Genomic DNA, 22785 nt, shown 5'->3' with positions numbered 1-22785 from the left:
TTAACATCACAAATGAAGACTCGTTAACCTAGTCAGGACTGCTAAACATTAACTTATATAGAATGGCTGGAAGGAAGGCAGTATTCTTGGAATGATACCTAACTGAACTGGTATTCCCACTGACACTGGGAAAGGTTTGGAAATCAGGAACAGTATCATTCAGAAATGTGTGGGAAAAAAATGGCCTGCTGGTCATGGAATCAGGCTCTGGAGAACATAGATGATTATGATATTACACTACAGTGTTTCTCTGGCGGTATGGTGGAGGAGGCAAACTTGTTCCTGGCCTCATGGCTTCAGATTCTGGAGTATAATCTAGGTTCTTGGTAACACTGGACCGGACACAGCCGTTCTGCTTGCTGAGACTTTGTCTGTAGAGGCTTGAATGGCAGCTCTGGGAGGAGCTATGAAGGTTCCCTTGGGACGATTTGAGCGGAAGACTATGTTGCCAGTACTCTGGGTTGTCAAAGGTCTTCCAGTACTTCTTGTCAACCAGGATCATTCCAGGATGAACTTGTTGGGTAATGCTGCCTGAGTGGATCGGATGGCCTGAGAGCCCACTTTTACCAGCAGCTACGGGCTTTGCCATAAGCACGAGTGGATCTACAGGACCAGGCTGGACTTGGTGGTTTAAAAGGCAAGTCTGATTTGAGGATACAGATTTGCTGGGATTTACATGGAAACCATGGGCAGAATGTGTATGATGGACATTGTGGCTCATTGGTTCACTTTGAGGATGATGTATTGGTGGAATTGAGAAATGAACATGTGCTCCTTGGCTGTTGTAATGGGATCGTCCTTCTTTTGCCTGTGCAGTTAGTGGTACGTGGCTGATAGTCGTGCTGGCTGCTGTTGTGAATTGTAATGGCGCAGAAACTTCATTTTTCTTCAGAATCGCTTTGTTTATATTGCCTTTGTTGTGGAAAGTATTGAGATAAACAGGTTCGTTATTGTACTTCTCATCAACCTTAGGCGGTCCATCAAATGTGCTGTGGTATGCCGGGTTGTCCAGTGCCTGAATTTCCAAAGTTTTTCTTAGTGTAACAAAAGGGTTCTCTTCAACAGCGTTCCGATGATCTAAGAAGATGAAAAGACAAAGCATCACTACCCTAAATCAAATAAGAACAGGTTGCTTATTCTTAAGGGTTGAACGCTAGTGACCTCTTCATGCTATCTTATACAGTGGTCCACAAACAACTGGCCCCACAATATGCAAATAATTGTTTTACAGGGTTTTACTGTGCTATCCATTTTCTTAGTCATCAAACGTTTGTGGCCACCTGACCATCACACTCATACGTGGTTCTTCCCATAAACAAAATTGGAAGCACACAATTGTCTAGAATGCTGTAGCCTTACAAGTTCCCTTTACTGGAACTAAGAGACCCAAACCTGTTCCAGCATGACAATGCCCCAGGTTCAAATAATGTTTGTACTTGTGATGTGAGCAGAGAACACCCCAGCAGACAGCTGAAACATTTGCCAACACCTCTGTGAATGTCAAGTACACAGCATCAAAAAATGTATCAAGAGAGGATGGTGACATGCTCATCCCCTTGCTGGGAAATTGTTTCCCTGAGTCTTTATAACTGCATTTAGCTAGCTAACCACCATATATGTTATTTCATAACCATCTACCATTTTTTTTTTAGCCTCATCAATTAAGCTTCCAAGCAAACAAAACATAGAACTAGGCAGCACACTGGAGCTTCCGCTTGCCTGGTGATCTTGATAATAAACGCATCATTTGTCTGCCTCGAACACAAGAAGATTCTTTCTACCTGATGAGCTGTTGTCCTTTCTGAGCGCCACATATCCGTCCTCATCAGCTTTCCCCCGCTGTGTTCTCTCCGGCAGGAAGTTCACAGGATCTGCACTGTAGCCCTGGCTGCTGCTGCCCTCCACAAATCCAGCACTGGGCTGCTTCTTCACGTTTTTGTCACCGTCCTGTGAACTGAGAGCCGCCTGCTGGGTTCCAGTTGGGCCGAATGATACCTGGGAACGTCCCCCTGCTGATTCCTTTGGGCTACGAGGTCCTTCATGATTCCGAAAATGGTTCTGTTCAGTGGAAAAAGAAAGACTGTTGAAACGTTTTTTTCCTTTGCAGACGTGTTTCTCTGAGACACATTTACTTTATAATGGCACGCTTTAGCTTTATTGCTATTTAGTCTCATTCATGATTTATAACAAATAAATAAACTTTCTGTACCTAGTATCAGAAAGTGGTACAGGATGAATGTTCTGAATTCGCTTTCCAATAGATAATGCTTTATTCTCTTATATTACAGTAATTTACCAACACTAACAAATTTTTTTATTATTGACGAACAACATGTTGTCATTTTTATCCATTTATCATTAAATGTAATGTAGTGGAACATTTACAAAGTGTTGGTTGAAAAACTTTCCCGTGGAGCAAAACTTTATTATGGCTTTATTTCTTACTGTTACAGTGCACAAGAGACTCCTATAAAACACCGCCTATAAACCTGTGATCTGAATTTCAGCCGGAACGAGTTGCTGTTACAGGAGATTCATCAACATCTGGCCAATCAGAATTAAGTATTCAACATGTACTGGGATACTACTCAGCATTAGAGCGCGCACTTGTGTTCTCGATGGACATGCGTGAGGTCCCAAAAATTCCTCAGCATCTAAAAGTTCTCCCCAGTCGTCTTCTTCTAGAAGATTTTGGAAGAATTTACTGTGGTTGGGACTCGGCAGCTTCATGCAGTCATCCCCCTGAGACAATAAATAAATAAATGAATAAATGGCTAATTACTCTTTGTCTCAGAACGTGTCCTCAGATAGTGAAGAAGACAAAACAGCTTATTTTCCTGCAGCTTACTCACCTGGATGACTAGATATCTCTGAGGGTCTCTCGCCATCCTGCAGAATTCTGCGGCGAGCTCTTTAAACCTGGGCCGACTGTCAGCATCGATCATCCAGCCTTGGGGTGGTTACACGACGTGACAACATAAGCCAAGGAGTGAAGTGAGTCGGTGACAGCTTTGACACATGCAGCTGCACTGGTTTATTTGAATGCCATAACAACACTGCGGACAAAAGGTCCTATCGGCCTGTAGATTAGATGTCACTGTTTCTCTGACATCCCGGCTCAGGAATCAACTCAAATTACCGGCTGTTGACAATAAGAACGCTCTGAAAGCTCATTTGCATGCGCCACTGATCTCTATTTCCCCACAATTCACTTCCGTGTCTAAATAACCAGCAATTACTCAAGCCATGTTAGTAACAGAAATGCACGGATAATTAGAAACCTCATTAAAAACCTTTAATTAGAACTAAAGTCTTTTATTTATCTAAGATGTCCTTCTGATAACGTAGTTAAACCTAGATCTAGTCTATAACCTCTGTGAGAGAGAAAGAAAAAAAAGACTTTTCCACGTTTTGTTGTGTTACAACCGGGAACTGAAATGGACTTAACTGGGATTATATGTGATGTAGAAAAAAGTGATGGGGAAAAAATCTATAGAGTTTGTAAAATTATTTACAAATTGAAAAAAAAAAAATAAAAAATTACTTCATTTGTGATTGCATAAGTATTCACCTCCATTGTGTGAATGCCCAAATTAGTTTTGGTGCAACCAGTTGCAATCAGAAGTCACATTATTAGTTGAATTGTGTCTACCTGTGTGCAATTCTCTATATAAATACAACTGTTTCTGGAAGACTCCAGTGTTTGTCATCGGAGAACATATCTAATCAAACTGCATCATGAACACCAAGGAGCTATCAACTCCAGGACAAGTTCTGAAAAAGTATCCATAAGGTTTTGGTTATATATATATATATATATATATATATATATATATATAATTTTTTTTTTACAAATCCCAAACTTTGACCATCCCACAGACTGACAATAAATCCATGTTACAACGTCAGCGCTATCTAGAGGAGGCTGTCCACCAAAGTCAATGACCAGGTAAGAATGGCATTAGTCAGAGAAGCAAGCAAGATGCCAAAGGTAACTCTGAAGGAATTCAAGAGAGCCATAGCTCAGCATCCTGAGATGGTAGCCTCACTGTGAGGCATGGTGGTGATAGCATCATGTTGTGGGTATGCTTTTCATTAGCATAGACTGGGAAAAGTTGTCAGGGTTGAGTGCAAAGTAGATAAAGCCAAATACAGGAAAAGCCTACAGTAGACGAAAAGCTGTTCTAGTCTGCAAGAGACTTAGGTCTCCTGACAAAGCTACACTGGAATGGTTCAAAACCAAGAATTTCAGTCAAAACCCAGATGTCAAGCTTATTGAGAACCTGCGGCAAGACATGAAAATTGCTGTTCACCATCCAGTCTCCATCCAGTGTGACAGAACTTGAGCAATGGGCAAAAATATCAATGTGCAAAGCTTATAAGGGCATATTGAGGCCCACTTCAATTCTAGGCTATAACATTACAGAATGTGGGAAAGTATGTAACTTAAATGATAATTAAGCATTTTTTTTTTCAATCTATGAACTGTATAAGAACTGACTCACATTTAACCATGACAATGTAGACGTCTATGGTACATATAGGGGGTTGAGGCAGACGTTCTCCTTTCTCCAGAATATCAGGGATCTCACTAGCAGGAATCCCATCATATGGCTTTCCTCCAAATGTAATCAGCTCCCATATCGTCACTCCTGAAAGAAGGAAACTGGTTATATGTATTTTAAATAATGGACAGAGAGGCCAGTGATGTGCTTTTCAAGTTTTAAAGTTACTCTCTTACCATAGCTCCAGACATCGCTCTGGTGTGTAAATTTTCTATACTGAATGCACTCCAGTGCCATCCACTTGATGGACATCAGCATAAGGGAAGAAAAACATTATCATACAAGTATAGTAACATGGTAAGTCAATGTGTCTGTGCAAGTGTGAGCTAGAACTTCCTTCTCTTGAGTCTGACCTTGTTTCCATCTGCATTATTAGGCTTCTCGTCAGCATCCAGAAGGTGAGCAAGCCCAAAGTCAGTAATCTTGATGTGGTTTGAAGATTTCACCAAAATATTACGAGCAGCCAGGTCTCTGTGGACCAACCTCCTCTCCTCCAAGTACATCATACCCTGTTAATAGTTAAAGCAATTTTGCACATATTAATTGGTCCATTTTTGTGCTAAGGTCATCATGATGTTTTTCCAAAGAACCCACAAAAATAACTACTTGTTAAACTTTCTCTGTACTTTCATATAATTATGCTTCAGACCTGTTAGATTTGGAGGATCAGTACAAATGCCCCTGCTATTGAACCAATATAAAACAACATTAAATAAGTTCCCATCAAGATACCAGTCCCATCAAGTACTAAGGCCTGGGCAATAGTCAATGAAGGACATTCACTTAAAGCTGACATTCAATGTCTGACAGAACTTTAGTGCCAGTGGTCCCAAATCCAGTCTTCAGCCAGTCATTTGTCCTGCAGACACACGTCTGTGAGACCAGGTTTAGTGTAGTATTGCTAAATTCACCAACAGAGTGCTCAATTCCAGCTTTGGAGTGGGGAATTCCTAGTAATCAAGTAGGTAGCTGTGAAACTCCATTATTTACCACGACACCAGACAGCAGTTCACACTAATCAGTGATCATGTAGCCATCCATGATGAAGTATGGGTCTGATGAACTTTCTAACAAGGTGATTCCTAATTTTGGAACTTGCTTGACTGGGTGAGTTATGGAAGGCCTGAGGGTTGGGGGGTTTGTACTACTGAACCCAGAGAACCAGTGCTACTTATGCTTAAAAATCCATTTTAGTCTGTCAAGCAACGAGCTGCCAACATACAAGCCAAGTTAGTCAAGCTGATAGACCATCTCTGCCAAGCTGGGAAGTGCTGGTAAAGCAATAGATTCTAAATTATACTAATGTTCATAGACATCATATCCAATTGCCAAAAGTAAGTTGGTCCATTTAGTGAAGGCATAAGAAATCTGAAAAAAATTAACCAGTTCTGGTTTAAGACACCTCCTTCACACAGATTATGCTTGAAGAATATGTGTGGCTCAGCCTCCATCACAGGTGCACCCACCACATCTGATTCTGGGTTTTTGGATCAATAATCTCCTTCCAGGACTGGGCCCTGGGGTAGGCAGCATGGGATGAAGACTGCAGCCATGACAAGAGAAGCAGGTCTACCAGCTGCCTGTGTTTTGGCAGCTGGCGGCTATCAGTCCCAGCTGGATGTCTCAGCAAGGACAGGATTAGCACCATGGCCAATAACCACAAAGACAGTAATCGAAAAGATCTGTGGCCAAGAAAAACAGATGAAGACAGCAACTGGTCACAGATTTCCCCAAGCCTACTGCCCAGCTGAGGATGCACACCATCCAAACCTGAGCACACTTTCCCATCGGACTACCATATTTCAAGCTACACCATAATACCATCCCTTCCCTTTCTCTTATCTCATCTATTTTCCTTCTGCCTTTCCCAATGGGGGTTGCAGTGGCAAAAAGCTGAAAAGGTCAGTCCAGACTTCTCTATCCTCAGTCACAGATTGGGATCTGTGGCATGGGAATGGGAATGACTGGGGATCTTCCTCCTGGAAGATCCCCAGTCATTCCCATGCCAACTGTGTAATATTATATCTCTCTAGCAGGTCCTAGGTCTGCTGGGTCCTGTTGTTCTTTGGTCCTGGCAGTCTGATGTGCCTGATACAGCTCTACTGGGAGCTGACCAAGGGGCATCCTGAACCACTTCAACTGGTTCCTCTTGATTCCGAGCCACAGCAGCCCTACTCCCCTGGATTGTTAAGGTTCTCACCCTATCACAGAGTGTAAGCCCAGCTACCCTGTGGAGGAAGCTCATTTCCACTCCCTTATTCTTTACTACCTTTCCAGGGTTTGCTCACCAAGATAGGATGAGGAACTCAGCTCCTTTTAAAGCAGTATCGGGCATGCTGGATTACAAGGAGAGTAAGCCCCAAAACCCTACGGAACCTTATTTCTGCCACTTTGTACTCTCGACATTATACCATACCCATTTGACGTTTTTCAACTGATCAGCCACATGTCGTCAACAAATCAAATCAAAACTATGCACTAATGGGGGCACTCTTACCTTGGCAATTTGCATACACCAGTTAAGCAGCAGCTGAGAGCCGATTTTGTCCTCGTGCTCGTGAACGTAGTCCAACAGGCAGCCATGGGGCATGAGCTGGGTCACTAGCTGCACGTTGGGACTCATACACACCCCGAGCAATCTCACCACATGGGGGTGATCCATACTGGACATCAATAGTACCATCTGTTGAGATGGAGGACAGAACAATAATGCTGCTGCTAATGTTCTTCCTGAACACCTTAGGTAGATTACTGCTCTAGCAGTCATTCATTTATACATTCATCTTCAGCAACCGCATCATCCTAGTCATGGTTGTGACAGAACCAGAATCAATCCCAGTAACATTGGGCGCAAGGTAGGAGAATTAACCCTGGATAGGATGTCAGTCCATTACAGGGCGATTTACTTGTAAAATTCTAAATAATGGTGGTGTGAGTAAGTAAAAGTAACACTGCAACTTACAAAGGATGGAAGGAGAACTGTGGATCGGGGCTTTAACAAAAGCATTCTTTTAAAACCACCCGAGGTCTTGATAAATTAATCCATTTATCAATTGCTATTCCGAGTAGAATGTTTTGGATTCTGTGAAGAACATCCTTAGCATAGAATTGAACTGTTTAACCGTAAATTATGCGTGCAAGAGTTTTCGGTATTTTGAATAACGCTTATGCGATGTTTGTATCCTAGTTTGCAGTACACAATAGGCAGACAGACACATTATGAAGCCTGGAAGGCAGAAGGGGCGTGTGTTTGTGTGTGTGTGTGTGTGTGTGTGTGTGTGTGCTACTCGCATATCATGCGCCTGAACCGTTCACACTCACTTCAGTTGATAGTATCTGTCTCTGTATGTGGTTAAACGTGATACTGACGACTTTATATTTGCATTTTCACATACACATACACATACACATGCTGACATGCACTAAATTAACCCTATGTATTCAATGAGCATTTTGTAATTTTTAGCGCCCTCTGCTGCCTGCAAATCAGAACTGCAACGAAAAAACTGATCGGCATTACATACATCCTAAACTTACGTCCATAAACCTGGCGTTGGCTTTCGGTCCTGTAGTTTCACTGAGGACTTTTACGGCCACTGGGAGTTTCACGCTCTCACCTTCAGGGTTCCAGATGCCCTAAATAATAAAATTATAAAAACGCATTGACGACATCATGCAAAGACCATGAATATACACTAAATGTGTATAAACATATGCACGCAGCATATTTACCTTGTAGACAGTCCCAAAGTTTCCAGATCCAAGGATTTTAACCTTCTTGAGTTCAGTTTCCTTGAGTAAGCGCAGCTGAGCCTGATTCAGTGCAGTTCCACTGGCTGTAAGAGGCTCCAGGAGCTGGTCAACACACAGATCCCAGATCAGTTATAACAATAACACTCACATACATACTATAGTATAGTACATCTACACACACACACACACACATGCACACACAGCAGATCCTAGATCAGTTATTACAATAAGAAAACCTAGAGAATTGTCTTTCCTCTTCTAACCTCGGTGTCTAGGAAGCGACGCAGAGCTCTCTTCTTCTTGATTCTGCTGCGTCTGACGAAAATGGCCAAACCGAGGGCAATGACGACAACCACAAACAGTCCGACTATCATTGCAGCTACAATCAGTGGGGTACTGAAAAAGAAATAAATCAATTTAAGGTGTTAAAACCATGCAAGGTCAAGGACACAGTCACACGACATTCGGGCAAACGGGAAAGCTCGACCGGACGTCCGGAATGACAGGAAGTAGAACTAATTATTCCTGCTGTTAGCATGATGCATCAGTAACAACAGAACGGTTCTAACAGTAATATCAGCTCTGAGACGTGTCGCACCTGTCCAGCAATCCAACGCAGTCCTGGATGTGGGATCCAGTGCAGCTGTAAGTAAAAGAAAGCAACGAATCAAATCAGTCGATGAATCAATCAATCAATCAATCAATCAATCAATTCTTTCTCTCAAAACTAGTTATTAAAGTTTAAAAAGAATACCTGAAATAATAGTAATAATAATAATAATAATAAACTCAGTTCACATTCAATCCTATTATTCCATGAATACAGTAATAACACTTACCCCTGGGTGCAGTTGGGGTGGCAGGGTTGGCACTCACTGTTGGCTTCGGCGTATTTGAAAATGAAGCTGTCGGCTCCCTGCAGGCCGTTAGGACATTTCTCCACACAGTTCGGTCCGTCTTTAAGATGAACACACTTCGTACAGTGATCCGGACCCTAAAGTGAGAAACGACAGAGAAACACGGCGGGTTCACGTTAAACGTAACTATAAACGGATACGAAGCGATGTGTTATTCTTGACGTCGTGATTGTCGGAAAATTGCTGTGGCGCAAGTGGAATAAAACACGTCTGGACACGCAGCTATAGGAAAATGATCAACTATATCGAGGTAACAGTGAGGTAACGCCACGTCAATCACACAGTAATGTCGCCTACAGTATAACAACATAAATAAATAAATAAATAAATAAATAAATACAAAATAAAAGAAGCACTTTTTTTTTTTCACGAGCGATACTTGGAGTTCTCCAAGTCATCATGCCACGTTGTCGGTTCGTTTCCAGGAGTTGACACGCTTTTAAAATCATTAATGATAGATTTTTACACAAATAAACGGACAAGCGTTAACTCATACTGCGAGGGAAATTGATGGTTGCTGCCTCATTTACCCTCCAAAAAAACAAAAAATGACTATAATTATTTTCCGGTAATTATTCATGAGCCTATCTGGGGGGGGAAAAAAAAGAGCAAAAATAGTTTCATTGCTGCTTTTTTTCAAATAAATAAATAAATAAAAAAAGTTTATCTACTGAAGCGCTGTGGTTCTGAAGATGAATTTGAAGAAAAAAAAAACAAACAGTGCTTTGATCCCAGATTCGTTACGCAGGCAAACGATGCCTCGTCCTCATAAATAAGTGATATTAACTTCTATCCACGCAGCAGTTAGTAGAAGTTGTTTTTTTCTTACTGGTCCGTGGCACGTCAGCGTTTTATCTCCGGCTTTCTCACACTGCCGGTCGCATTCCACGCACGTTGACCCGTTGATGAACTCCCGAACATCTCTGTAACACAAATCAGGCACGACCGTAGAACATTTTTAAGCCATTTAAGCCACTGCTAGTGCTCGTTCCTTATAACCTTAGCTTCTTTTTTATTTATTTGCTTTCTGTCTAGCAAAGTGCTGACTTTTAATGTTTAGGATGTTAAAGTGTTCATTGCTCGCTAAAGTGACCTGGGACCTGGACCTGAAACTAGTAACCAGCAGAGCTTCAGAAACCATCTACCTCTGCCAGGGTGGTGACACGGGGATTAGTAATCACACTGACCCGTGGTAGACGTTGCAGGACTTCACGCATGTCCTCCCTCGACTGTAGTACCTACAGGACACACACTGGTCCGGACCGGGACCCCAACATCCTGCTTCTGAACACAGCTTATCACACACACGCTGCTCTGTAACTGGAAAACACACACACACACACACACACACACACACTAGTCAGGACTGGGACCCCGATGTATGACACACACGCTGCTCTGTAAATAAATAAGTAAATAAATAAAATGTAAAAATTAAAGGTTCATTTAATTCAAATTAAATACCATCCGTTTTGTTCCTCGAGGTTCCCCGGGCTGAGAGACAATATAATTACACAACAACTTTCTTAAATAAGACAAACTACACATTACCCTGTCAGCTGTGTATGAGCGCACACTTCCTGTGATCTGTTTTACCCACACACGCACACACACACGAATACACACTAATACACATGAATACACTGCTGAACTCAGCGCTGTCGCTGAATCAATAACGTCTTTATCCCACACTCGTCACTCTGACAGCTGACCGTGAGCCGCACGTCTTCAGTCTCAATGGATTTAGCGCCGTGTGTGTGTGTGTGTGTGTGTGTTCTGTGCAAAATCATGTTTACTAAATCAGAGTGTTTAAAAGATTTAAAGAGAAATGAATATCGATTTCTTTTATCCATTTTCAATTTAAATGTAAATGTGAGTCCGTTTTACAAGAAACACCTTAAAAAATAAAAAATAAAATTAAAAATAAATACATTAAAAAATAAGTGGCTCAACGGAACACCGGTCCTGAGTTTAGGGGAAAATCTGCAGTAATGGGAGTAATAAAAATAAAATAATAATAAAAAAAATTCACACTGAAATTAAATAATTAATTAACGTAATTAATACCTTATAAAAATGTATTAAATAAATAAATGAATAAATAAATAAATAAATAAATAAATAAATAAAGTCTGGAGTCTGGAGCATTTAGCGGCAATATAAAACAAAGATTGTACTGTTATTGGGAAAGATTAAAAAGCAAAATAACATGTCATTATGTCATTTAGTACCGCTTACTATAAACACCCACCCCACCCCTGCCAAACAAAAAAAAAATATTATAGAACTAAACAAAACAAAACAAATAAAAAAAAAAGGTCCAGATTTTAAGCAACAAAGATTTTTTTTAAAACAAATAAATCAATAAATAATATCCCATTTAATCCCACTTAAATGTAATAAACAACGAAAAGTTACGACCCCACCCCCATGCCCCCGAAAAAGAGAATAAACAAAATAGTCCAACATTTTACGAGCAATGTAAACAAACCAACATAATATATAAATAAATCTCGCGCTTAATCCCACGTGCTATAAACAACGAAAGCATAAGAAATGACAAGAAACAAATAAGAAATATAAACTAAACAAAACAACCAAATATGTTTAAATATCCTATTTAATCTCACTTACTATAAATAATGAAAAGATAAGGAAAAAGCCACTCCCCCTCCCTCCCCACCCAAATAAAAAATTAAGATAAAACTAAATAAAAAAGTCAAACAAAACAAAACAAAAAACACAAACACTTGTTTAGCGTTTAGGCGCGATATAAATAAACAAAAAAATAAACAGCAGCAGATAAAACCACACAAACACATATAAGTGAAAAATATATAAATAAATATGACATCACACAAACAAACAAACAAACAAACAAAGCAATTAATAAATAAATGAGAACTTATCCTATCAGGATAAGAAACAGCACAATCCACCTAAATAAACAGACAAAAAAAACCTTTAGAAGTGATATTTAACAAACAAACAAACAAACAAATAAACAAACAAATAAACATAGCATTTATTCTCATTTACTGTAAATAATGAAACCTATAAGGCTGCCCTAACGTTATTCCATACTGTACTGTATGCATACAATTTTTATTTTTTTTTAAATCTTCCAAACCTTTTCATTAGTTATCGTGTGTTATTGACGTTGTTGATGATCCACAAACAAACCACAAACCGTTTCTTATAATAAATGATGAACTTTTCCTGTTTAATCTCACTTACTATCAATAACGAAAAGCACATTCTCACAAGATGAGAAACATCCTCCCACTATTAAACCCTTCAGAAAACAAAATGGCTGAGAGTTACGAACAGCGTTGGGGAGGATGGAGAACAAATGGCATGTCTCATCATAAATGATGGAGAGGATTCCTTGTATTTATTCTGATTATGAATTATGAATATATTTATTCCGGTCAGGGTGCAGTATGGGGTGGGGGGTTGGTCCGGAGTCTATCTCTGTGGGAAGCTGGAATACACCCTGGATGGATCACCAGTCCATTAGAGTAAATCACCAGTCCATTTCTCAGTTCAGGCTCTGTTGGAACTCAGTAAGTTCCAACAGAGCCCCCTAGTGGAGCAATGCATTGTTGCAGCTCAGTCATTCTAAGAGGTTTATTGTTTTCCCCCCTCATCTTTAAATTTCTGTTATTAGGCTTTAAAAGCACATTCATGTAAGCATTAATGTTATAGTAAGACACTTGCAGGTAAATGTATTATGACGTTATAAAAAATGAAATATGCTATATTATATACTAAAAATAATAAGTTGGGTTTTTTTTTAATCCAGGTGCAGTATGAACCCAAATATAGATTATGACTTTTTTAATCACCAGTGTTTTTTTATTACATTAGTACAAGCTCCATTTGTACATGCTATCTTGTATCATATCTCTTATAATATTACATGTACAGTGCCATCCACTAATATTGGCACCCTTGCTAAATATGAGCAAAGAAGGCAGTGAAAATTTGTCTTTATTGTTTAACCCTTGGATTTTTTTTTTTTTCGTTAAAAAAATCACTAAAATTCTCTGCTCTCATGGATATCAAACAATTGCAAACACAACACAGGCTTATCCATATATATATATATATATGTTAAATATAAGTGTGCGACAATTATTGCCGTCCTTTTAGTCAATACTTTCTGCTACCTCACTTTGCCAAGATAACAGCTCTGAGTCTTCTCCTATAATGCCTGATGAGGTTGGTGAATACATGGCGAGGGATCTGAGAGCGTTCCTCCATACAGAATCTCTCCAGATCCTTCACATTTGGAGGTCCACGCTGGTGGACTCTCCTCTTCAGTTCACCCCACAGGTTTTCTATGGGGTTCAGGTCAGGGGACTGTAATGGTCATGGCAGGACTTTGATTTTGTGGTCAGTAAACCATTTCTGTGTTTATTTTGATGATGTTTTGGATCATTGTCCTGCTGGAAGATCCAACCACGGCCCATTTGAAGCTTTCTGGCAGAGGCAGTCAGGTTTTCATTTAATATCTGTTGATATTTGATAGAGTCCATGATGTCATGTATCCTAACAAAATGTCCAGGTCCTCTGGCAGAAAAACAGCCCCAAAACATTAAAGATCCCCCTCCATATTTAACCGTGGGCATGAGATACTTTTCCATACGGCTACCTCTCTGTGTGCTCCAAAACCTCCTCTGGTGTTTATTACCAAAAAGCTCTATTCTGGTTTCATCTGACCATAGAACCCGATCCCATTTGAAGTTCCAGTAGTGTCGGCACACTGAAGACGCTCGAGTTTGTTTTTGGATGAGAGTAGAGGCTTTTTTCTTGAAACCCTTCCAAATAACTTGTGGTGATGTAGGTGACTTCTGATTGTAGTTTTGGAGACTTTCTGACCCCAAGACGCAACTAACTTCTGCAATTCTCCAGCTGTGATCCTTGGAGATTTTTTATCCACTCGAACCGTCCTCTTCACAGTGCGTTGAGACAATATAGACACACGTCCAATTCCAGGTCGATTCATAACATTTCCAGTTGACTGGAACTTCTTAATTATTGCCCTGATGGTGGAAATGGGCGTTTTCAATGCGTGTGCTATTTTCTTATAGACACGCCCCATTGTGTGAAGCTCAACAACCTTTTGCCGAACATCACAGCTATATTCCTTGGTCTTACCCATTGTTATGAATGACTAAGGGAATTTGGCCTATGTGTTACCTCATATTTATACCTCTGTGAAACAGGAAGTAATGGTTTTGTCACAATTTCCTGTTCCTAGTCACCCAGGTGTACTAAAAAAATCTAAAATATCAATGGGAATATACTTCAAATAGGTGAAAACATTATAAAAAATAAATAAATACATTTTTAAAAAATGTGTGAGAAAAGAAATCACATATCACTTCATATGATCATTCTTATGTTAATATTATTATTATTATTCGTAGTAGTAGTAGTAGTAGTAGTAGTAGTAGTAGTATCACCATTATGCCATACATTTGATTAATTTTACAGCTTTAAACACAAGAGTTTATATACAAAGGAGCAACTCTGGGGTCCAAGCACCATGGACCAAAACAAAAAAAAAAAAACACCATTACTGTTACTGTTTCTGGTGAAAGTATAAACTGAAACTCGGCTCGACTCACTGCACTGCTGCGTCTCCTTGTTGCTGTTCAGCAGCGCTCGCTGACTGCCGGAGCGGAAAAACCTGGTCCAGTTCAGTGTGTGGTAGAAACACAGTTGGCTGTTGTTGCTGATGTACACGTTCCCGGCGCTGATCTCCTGCAGAGACTGGAAGCTCAGGGACGTGATCCAGAGCTGCTTCAGGATCAGCAGAGAGATACCACTGTGGGAAAAGAACAAACAAAAAAACCCACGATGTATCAGATGTGAGTGAAATGTGTGTGTGAATTTTTAATACTCTGTCTGCTTTTCAAGGAAAAGTTCTACTCAGTGGATATTTAAAGAAAAAAAATTGAAAGCTAATGTCAATGCCCTTATATGGTGAAATGATTTTTTTTTCTTTTCTTAATCACACATGAAACACTATAATTAGGAGAGCACAAGTTCTCTTAATTATGAATTAATTTCTGATTACACACTGAAATCAAAAAATAAACATTAAATAAATAGAAAGTTGAATGAATAAAAAATTCAGACAGAACATTCATGTAAAAACTCAGGATTGGGCAACACCTTCATGTGGTGATACTAAAGAAAAAAAATGTACTTCATTCATAACCACAACCTCTGAATTACACATTTAAATATTATCAAAAATTTAAAATGAAATAAATAATGTTAATGTCACTGACAGTAATTATACTCATTTACACACAATTATAGAGGGGGATTCATAAACATATGCAAATTGTAGGCTAGAAACAACAACAATTCAGTCTCTATGACACTCAAATGACCTTCAATCGTCCTGGCATTATTTGAGCGAAGGATCCTAATATAGTGCTAATACAAAATGTTCTCTACGCCGATCCCTAAATATAGCCACTAGTGTGTACACTAAAAAAAGTTAAATAAAGTCACTGCTACCACCCTGAAGTTTTGATTTCATTTTATTGTTCCTATATCAGCACGTCCCGAACTGTTGTAGTCCTAACGTATGCTTGGTGTTTACATTTTTCTCCATGTATACAGTACAGTATCGACATTTTCATATTGAGGAATGTCCACGAAACTAGCTACTTCCTGTTCTTGCTTGCATTACGCCAGCTCTAAACAGTCGTAATGATTTGTTCCCTCACCAGCGTTGCCCCCCCTTCCCCCTCTCTCTGAATGACTTGAAGTCAATCAGCAACACAAATAAATAAATAAATAAATAAAACGCAGCTTGTGATGTAAGAGCGAAACCACGAAGCAAAGTGTGACAGAAAACGCTTACTGTTATAAGCCAGTGCTGACACTGAAGACTCCTTCCATAAAATGTTAAAAAACACACGTCTCCTTGACAGAAAACTTCACAGTTTCCATGAGTACACGTGGTTTGAAATCCGTCCCTATGTAAGTCATTACTGAGGAAACTATAACATAGTGAACATTAGAACGACTGTGTCTTGCGTTTCGTATCTATAACATTTCTTTTATAGACAACTTACAAAGCATCCCGTGGGGGGTGCAAACTTATGCACACATACAAGTATGTACAGCAGTGTCTTACCTATAGAGCGTTCTTCCCCCGATAGTAGCAAGGTTAGAAAAGACGTTGAAATCTGTCATGTTCTCTGGCCATGACTGGATATTCAGGTATCCTGAAACAGGAAGACAAACATCAAATCAGCATGTATTATTTTTTTTTTAACGGATATAACTTTGCGAGTGTCAGGAATGCTGAGAACCACTGTTAATGGCAAGACTTTTTGGAGTCTTTTATAGTAGAATAGTTGAAGTGGGGATTGAGCTAAAACCTGGCAACCTTGACTGTAAGCTTTCTATTAAAAAAAAATAAATAAATAAAATGAAAAAGATATGTCAATATTTACGGAGGAAAATATTTAACATATAAATACGATCGTTCGTACGTCTACGAAGATCGGGAAAGGCCACTATTTATTCACGTCAAGCAGCATGGTTATGCCGTTATGTTAAAATAACCCATGATGCAGTTACTCTTACCACCTGAAAGTTGATTATTTTCCTATAATATCATCCCTGAAATCTGTTAATCCTCATACAACACAGCAATATACCAACCATCACAATTATATATATCTAATTATAGTTGCATTTTAACTTGTGGAACATACGCAAACGACAAGCTAGCTTCTCCCTGCTAAAAAAAAAAAAAACTATAGAAACCATTACTGCGAACTCTAATGGGAATTGTATTGGTTTTAATGGAAACTATAATGGTCATTGTGGGTCTGTACTGGTAATCTGTTGGGTTGTATCAGTGGCATGTTTATGTCTAGTGGAGACGAATACAAAAGCATTAAATCCTTATAGAATATGGCATAAAATACACTACATTTGTTAATGGTTTTAATGGTATTTGTAGTGGAAACCACTCGATTTTCTGTAATGGTTTCAATTGGGGTTTTGGGGGGGTTTTTTCAGCAGGGCTGTTGTCAATTATGTTCGTGGCGCTAACTATAAACAGTCGTTCCCTCACATTTCCTCAGTTTTTAATAAGTTAATAAGACAAAAATGGCACGTTAAAGAAACGTTTCCTCATAAAACATTCTTCTTTGTTTCTTTGCTAATAAACAACACTAAAAAAAGGAGTTCCAGAGTTCCAGAGCTGCTGATATAGAAAAACCGGCCATCATCGTAAAGGAAAGTACAAATGAGCTAAAACGTGTACAGTTTTGTTTATTTAAGCAAATCAAAATCACAAATACAGTAAACATCTATGTATTCGAATTATATTTGGTTATTACTTCATATATTCAATTGACATTAATCTTAACTTCTTCAAAGTTTTTTAAAGCAGGCTGAGAAACTATGGCGCACTTTCCTGTCAGGAAAACCGATGAAACTTTGGAGACTCAATATATAGTATATGGCAGTGTGTGTGTATATATATATATATATATATATATATATATATATATATATATATATATATATATATATGGCATCATAAACAATTTAGAAAAATAGTATACTGGATACTACAGTAAAAGTGCGAGGAAGATATTTAGAGCCTCAATTTTATACGAGGACGCCTACGAAGAGTTTTAATATTACTGGCTGTAATTTTTCAGCGTTAAAATGATCAATAAACAGAGGAGGAGGGGGGGAGGGGGAAGGGTCTCATTGCTCTTCCTTCCTGCCAGCATTGTCATTATGAAGGAAGCGCTTCAGTTTATTAGTCGTTTGGCGTGCCACTGTCTGGGGTTCGGAGTGACAAAAAGCTTTAATATGAGACGCACTTTATTGTTTTGTATGTCGCTACATTTAATCAAACAACGTCGCGCGACACTGTGCTCCATTTTAGGGACGCTTTCATAACTGGCGATTATTGCGGAGCGCTTTTTTCTTTTTCTCACTCTCCAGCGTGCAATACATCTGAAATTCAGCTGCCAGAGTTCTCACCCTCTCTCGCTCTTTAATGCACTCTGGTCACCAATTTCCTGTCATATCCAAAAGAAATCCCTTCTCCTCACCTATAAAAACCCAACACGGCAGCACCCAGGGTGTTATATAGAACAATTCTGACTCTCGAATGAACGCAGGTCCGTACTCGTACGGAACAGAACAGAACAGTGCGCAATTCATGCAACTATTAAGTCACACAAAAATTATTACGGTTATCGCTTCTTTTTTTTTCTCTCCAAGGGCTTCTAAATGCTGTTGGTTTTCTTTTTGTTTCCCTGATATTTAATTTGGCTCATAAGTGCAACACACATTAACGGAAGCAAAACAGCACAAGAGAAAATTCAGAAACACAACAACGCAAAACAACAACGCAACAAAACGTAACAGTGATTCAACAGCAAAACCAATAACACAACAGCAAAACCAACAACACTACAGTGAAACCAACAACTCTACAGTGAACTCTACTGGGTCTAGCTGAATCTTGGTATGCGTCGCCTCCAACGCAAACCTTCCTGTGACTGGGCGATATTTCTGTGTGGAAATATGAACTTTTTAGATCTATCGTCACAAACCAGTCCTCAAACTGAAACTGTGGAACGATAAGTTTGGGCGTCAGCATCTTGAACCTGTATGTCTGAAGAGTACAGTTCAGATGACACAGATCTAAAATTGGCCGCATACTCCTCTATTTCTCTATTTTTTGCGGACCAGGAAATAACGGCTGTAACACCCCCCCCAGGGAACAGGGTACACATTCTATGTCCCCTTTGTCTAAGAGGGATCTTACTTCCTGCGCTAATGTCGGGCTCTGGTCTGTGCTGACTACTGTGGTGAGCACACCTCTGAACCGGGGGGGCGGGGGGGGGGGGTGTCAAGCTCTGAACTGGACCCGGTAACCCTTTTCTACGGTAGACAGAACACATTTGGCACACATTAGTTTCCATGTTGCCAGACGGTCTTTTATTGATGTTAACTATTCCACATTCTATTGGAGGGAAAGCATCAGATTTTTGTTGCCCTGTGACAGCTCGCTGATCAGAGAACCAGAGAACACTGAAAACTTGGGACAGCCTTGGCTAGGGGAGGCCCTACCGTAGCACTGGGGGCTAACTGCCCTAACAACCTCACGTCCCCTGATACGTCCTGATACGTCATAGGAAATAAAGCGTCTTTTTGTTTCTTTACACAAACAACCGACATGCAGTCTTGCTGAAGATAATAAGGCTGGCGGCGTGGTTCACAGGCGCCATATATATATCACGCGACACTCTTAATTGCCACGTTACCTGATCACGGCAGGCATGATTTTACACAAGCTTCGGATGCCGGTCGCACACGAGGGCGCTCCCATAGTGGTATGCTAAACGCAACGTGGAGTTCCGTTTGAAAGGGAACCAAGAACACTACAGCAAAACCAACAACACTACAGCGAAAACAACAACACTACAGCAAAACCAACAACACTACAGCAAAAACAACAACACTACAGCAAAACCAACAACACTACATCAAAACCAACAGGACTATAGCGAAAACAACAACACTATAGCAAAACCAACAAGACTATAGCGAAAACAACACTACAGCGAAACCAACAAGACTATAGCGAAAACAACAACACTACAGCAAAACCAACAACACTACAGAGAAACCAACAACACTACAGCGTAACCAACAACACTACAGCGTAACCAACAACACTACAGTGAAAACAACAACACTACAGCGTAACCAACAACACTACAGCGAAAACAACAACACTACAGCAAAACCAACAACACTACAGCGAAAACAACTATACTACAGCGAAACCAACAACACTACAGCGAAAACAACAACACTACAGCAAAACCAACAACATTACAGCAAAACCAAGAACACTACAGCAAAACCAACAACACTACAGCGAAACCAACAACACTACAACGAAAACAACAACACTACAGCGAAAACAACAACACTACAGCAAAACCAACAACATTACAGCAAAACCAAGAACACTACAGCAAAACCAACAACACTACATCAAAACCAACAGGACTATAGCGAAAACAACAACACTATAGCAAAACCAACAAGACTATAGCGAAAACAACACTACAGCGAATCCAACAAGACTATAGCGAAAACAACAACACTACAGCAAAACCAACAACACTACAGTGAAAACAACAACACTACAGCGAAAACAACAACACTACAGAGAAACCAACAACACTACAGCGTAACCAACAACACTACAGCGTAACCAACAACACTACAGCGAAAACAACAACACTACAGCAAAACTAACAACACTACAGCGAAAACAACAACACTACAGCAAAACCAACAACACTACAGTGAAACCAACAACACTACAGTGAAAACAACAACACTACAGCGAAACCAACAACACTACAGCGAAAACAACAACACTACAGCAAAACCAACAACATTACAGCAAAACCAAGAACACTACAGCAAAACCAACAACACTACATCAAAACCAACAGGACTATAGCGAAAACAACAACACTATAGCAAAACCAACAAGACTATAGCGAAAACAACACTACAGCGAAAACAACAACACTACAGAGAAACCAACAGCATTACAGCGTAACCAACAACACTACAGCGAAAACAACAACACTACAGCGAAAACAACAACACTACAGCAAAACCAACAACACTACAGCGAAAACAACAACACTACAGCGAAACCAACAAGACTATAGCGAAAACAACAACACTACAGCAAAACCAACAACATTACAGTGAAAACAACAACACTACAGTGAAAACAACAACACTACAGCGAAAACAACAACTCTACAGCAAAACCAACAACACTACAGCGAAAACAACAAAACTACAGAGAAACCAACAACACTACAGCGAAAACAACAACACTACAGCAAAACCAACAACACTACAGCGAAAACAACACTACAGCGAAACCAACAAGACTATAGCAAAACCAACAACACTACAGTGAAAACAACAACACTACAGCGAAAACAACAACACTACAGAGAAACCAACAACACCACAGCGAATACAACAACACCACAGCGAAAACAACAACACTACAGCAAAACCAACAACACTACAGCGATAAGAACAACACTACAGCGATAAGAACAACACTACAGCGAAACCAAAAATGCAACAGAAAATCCATAAGCACAACAAATCAAGAACACAACAAGTCAAAACAGTAAAATTAAAAACACAACAAACCAAAAACACAAAAGAAAAACCAAGACGTAACGACTAATCAAAACAAAACACAAGAACAACTTGTCATGTGACTCTTTCTGCCCAATCTGAATTGAATCTTCCACATTACATTAAAGTGTTACAGTAGATAACACGATATAACGATATCCTGTGTCTTTATATTCACACTGAACTCACCTGTGATCTCTCGGACAGTGCGGAAGACGTTCAGGCGTTCAGGGTCCAGAGCTGCGGTACCATGGTACATGTCTCTGCCACGAGGAGAGAAGAAATGTAAGAAAATGTTATTTTGTGTGAGATTGTCAGAAGAAGTTTCTGAAAATCGCCCAATCTCTTCATAATGACACGCTCGTGAAGTTATAAAATACGAGTGTAAATGGGAATGAAAAATCTCTCAACTATAAAAATCTCAACAAAAATTTGAGCCTCGTCAGATATATGTGCTTTGATCTTCTGTTGTGGGTTTTAGCAAGGATGCTAATGCTAATATGAGAAATAAATACAGGCAATGCAGATTGGGCAGAAAAAAAACAGCAATAATAATAATAATAATAATAATAATAATAATAATAATAATAATAATAATAAAGCATCAAAAACAACCAGGCATTATCGTTATGTTTTCTACTCTAGACTTTAGCTAGCGAGCTAGTGTTAGCAGGCTAGCTGCATCCAACACCCAATGAGACATGAAGAGAGTTCCTTCATTCAGCCCGCGTTCCAACGCATATTTAAGTAACCTAGCTAATATTAGCAAGTTTATGTACTAACACTGGTTTGTTTGTCATTTCTGTGCTTTATTAATCCAAACGATTGAGAAGGACGTAACACAACCCATGTTAAGAAACGTTCTTCTGTGGTATTCAAGGTCTAGCTAGATAAAATTCCTGGCTTATTACGGTCAGGATAAGCGACTACGATGACTGACTGGCTAAAAACGTTACCTTTAAATAAATAAGTCACAAAGTGGATATTTTGAAGTGGTTACAGGAGACAAAAAAAAAGTCTCACCCTTTAATACCAGTGATGAGGAAAATCAGGTTGCCGTTGATTTTGGTGCAGTTGATGAACTTGTCGATGTTGCTGGAGTCGACGGTCTGAGCCGTGTGTAAACCGCCCGTCCCTATTCCATCACACACTGAAGTACAAAAAAAAAAACGCTTCAAAATAAACAGACGTCCGAACTGATCAGCATGAGTAAATAGTTTGTTAAAGTCAAAAGAGAAAAAAATTAAAATGGCGTATTGATCACGATTCTGATTGGTCACAGCAGCTCC

General features: G+C 39.5%; 1 protein-coding gene across 1 annotated transcript in view; it reads right to left on the bottom strand.

Annotated features, from left to right (window-relative positions):
• Positions 1–232: 232 nt before the first annotated feature.
• The window catches only part of LOC128602367 (receptor tyrosine-protein kinase erbB-4-like), a 42185-nt gene continuing 19632 nt past the window's right edge, over positions 233–22785 (bottom strand). The window contains exons 9-27 of the mRNA XM_053616126.1: positions 22520–22646; positions 21686–21759; positions 16401–16491; positions 14858–15071; positions 10423–10544; positions 10065–10158; positions 9158–9312; positions 8917–8961; positions 8582–8714; positions 8298–8420; positions 8103–8201; positions 7063–7248; positions 4918–5074; positions 4742–4816; positions 4506–4652; positions 2853–2950; positions 2608–2742; positions 1782–2058; positions 233–1077 (exon numbers count right to left, since the gene is read on the bottom strand). Coding sequence (XP_053472101.1) covers positions 233–1077; positions 1782–2058; positions 2608–2742; positions 2853–2950; positions 4506–4652; positions 4742–4816; positions 4918–5074; positions 7063–7248; positions 8103–8201; positions 8298–8420; positions 8582–8714; positions 8917–8961; positions 9158–9312; positions 10065–10158; positions 10423–10544; positions 14858–15071; positions 16401–16491; positions 21686–21759; positions 22520–22646 — 3197 coding nt within the window. The remainder of the gene's footprint in view (positions 1078–1781; positions 2059–2607; positions 2743–2852; positions 2951–4505; positions 4653–4741; positions 4817–4917; positions 5075–7062; positions 7249–8102; positions 8202–8297; positions 8421–8581; positions 8715–8916; positions 8962–9157; positions 9313–10064; positions 10159–10422; positions 10545–14857; positions 15072–16400; positions 16492–21685; positions 21760–22519; positions 22647–22785) is intronic.

The sequence above is a fragment of the Ictalurus furcatus genome, chromosome 26, assembly GCF_023375685.1.
Source record: "Ictalurus furcatus strain D&B chromosome 26, Billie_1.0, whole genome shotgun sequence".
Taxonomy (NCBI): Eukaryota; Metazoa; Chordata; class Actinopteri; order Siluriformes; family Ictaluridae; genus Ictalurus; species Ictalurus furcatus.
The sequence above is the reverse complement of the archived record's forward strand: the minus strand, read 5'-3'. Positions and strand labels throughout refer to the sequence as shown.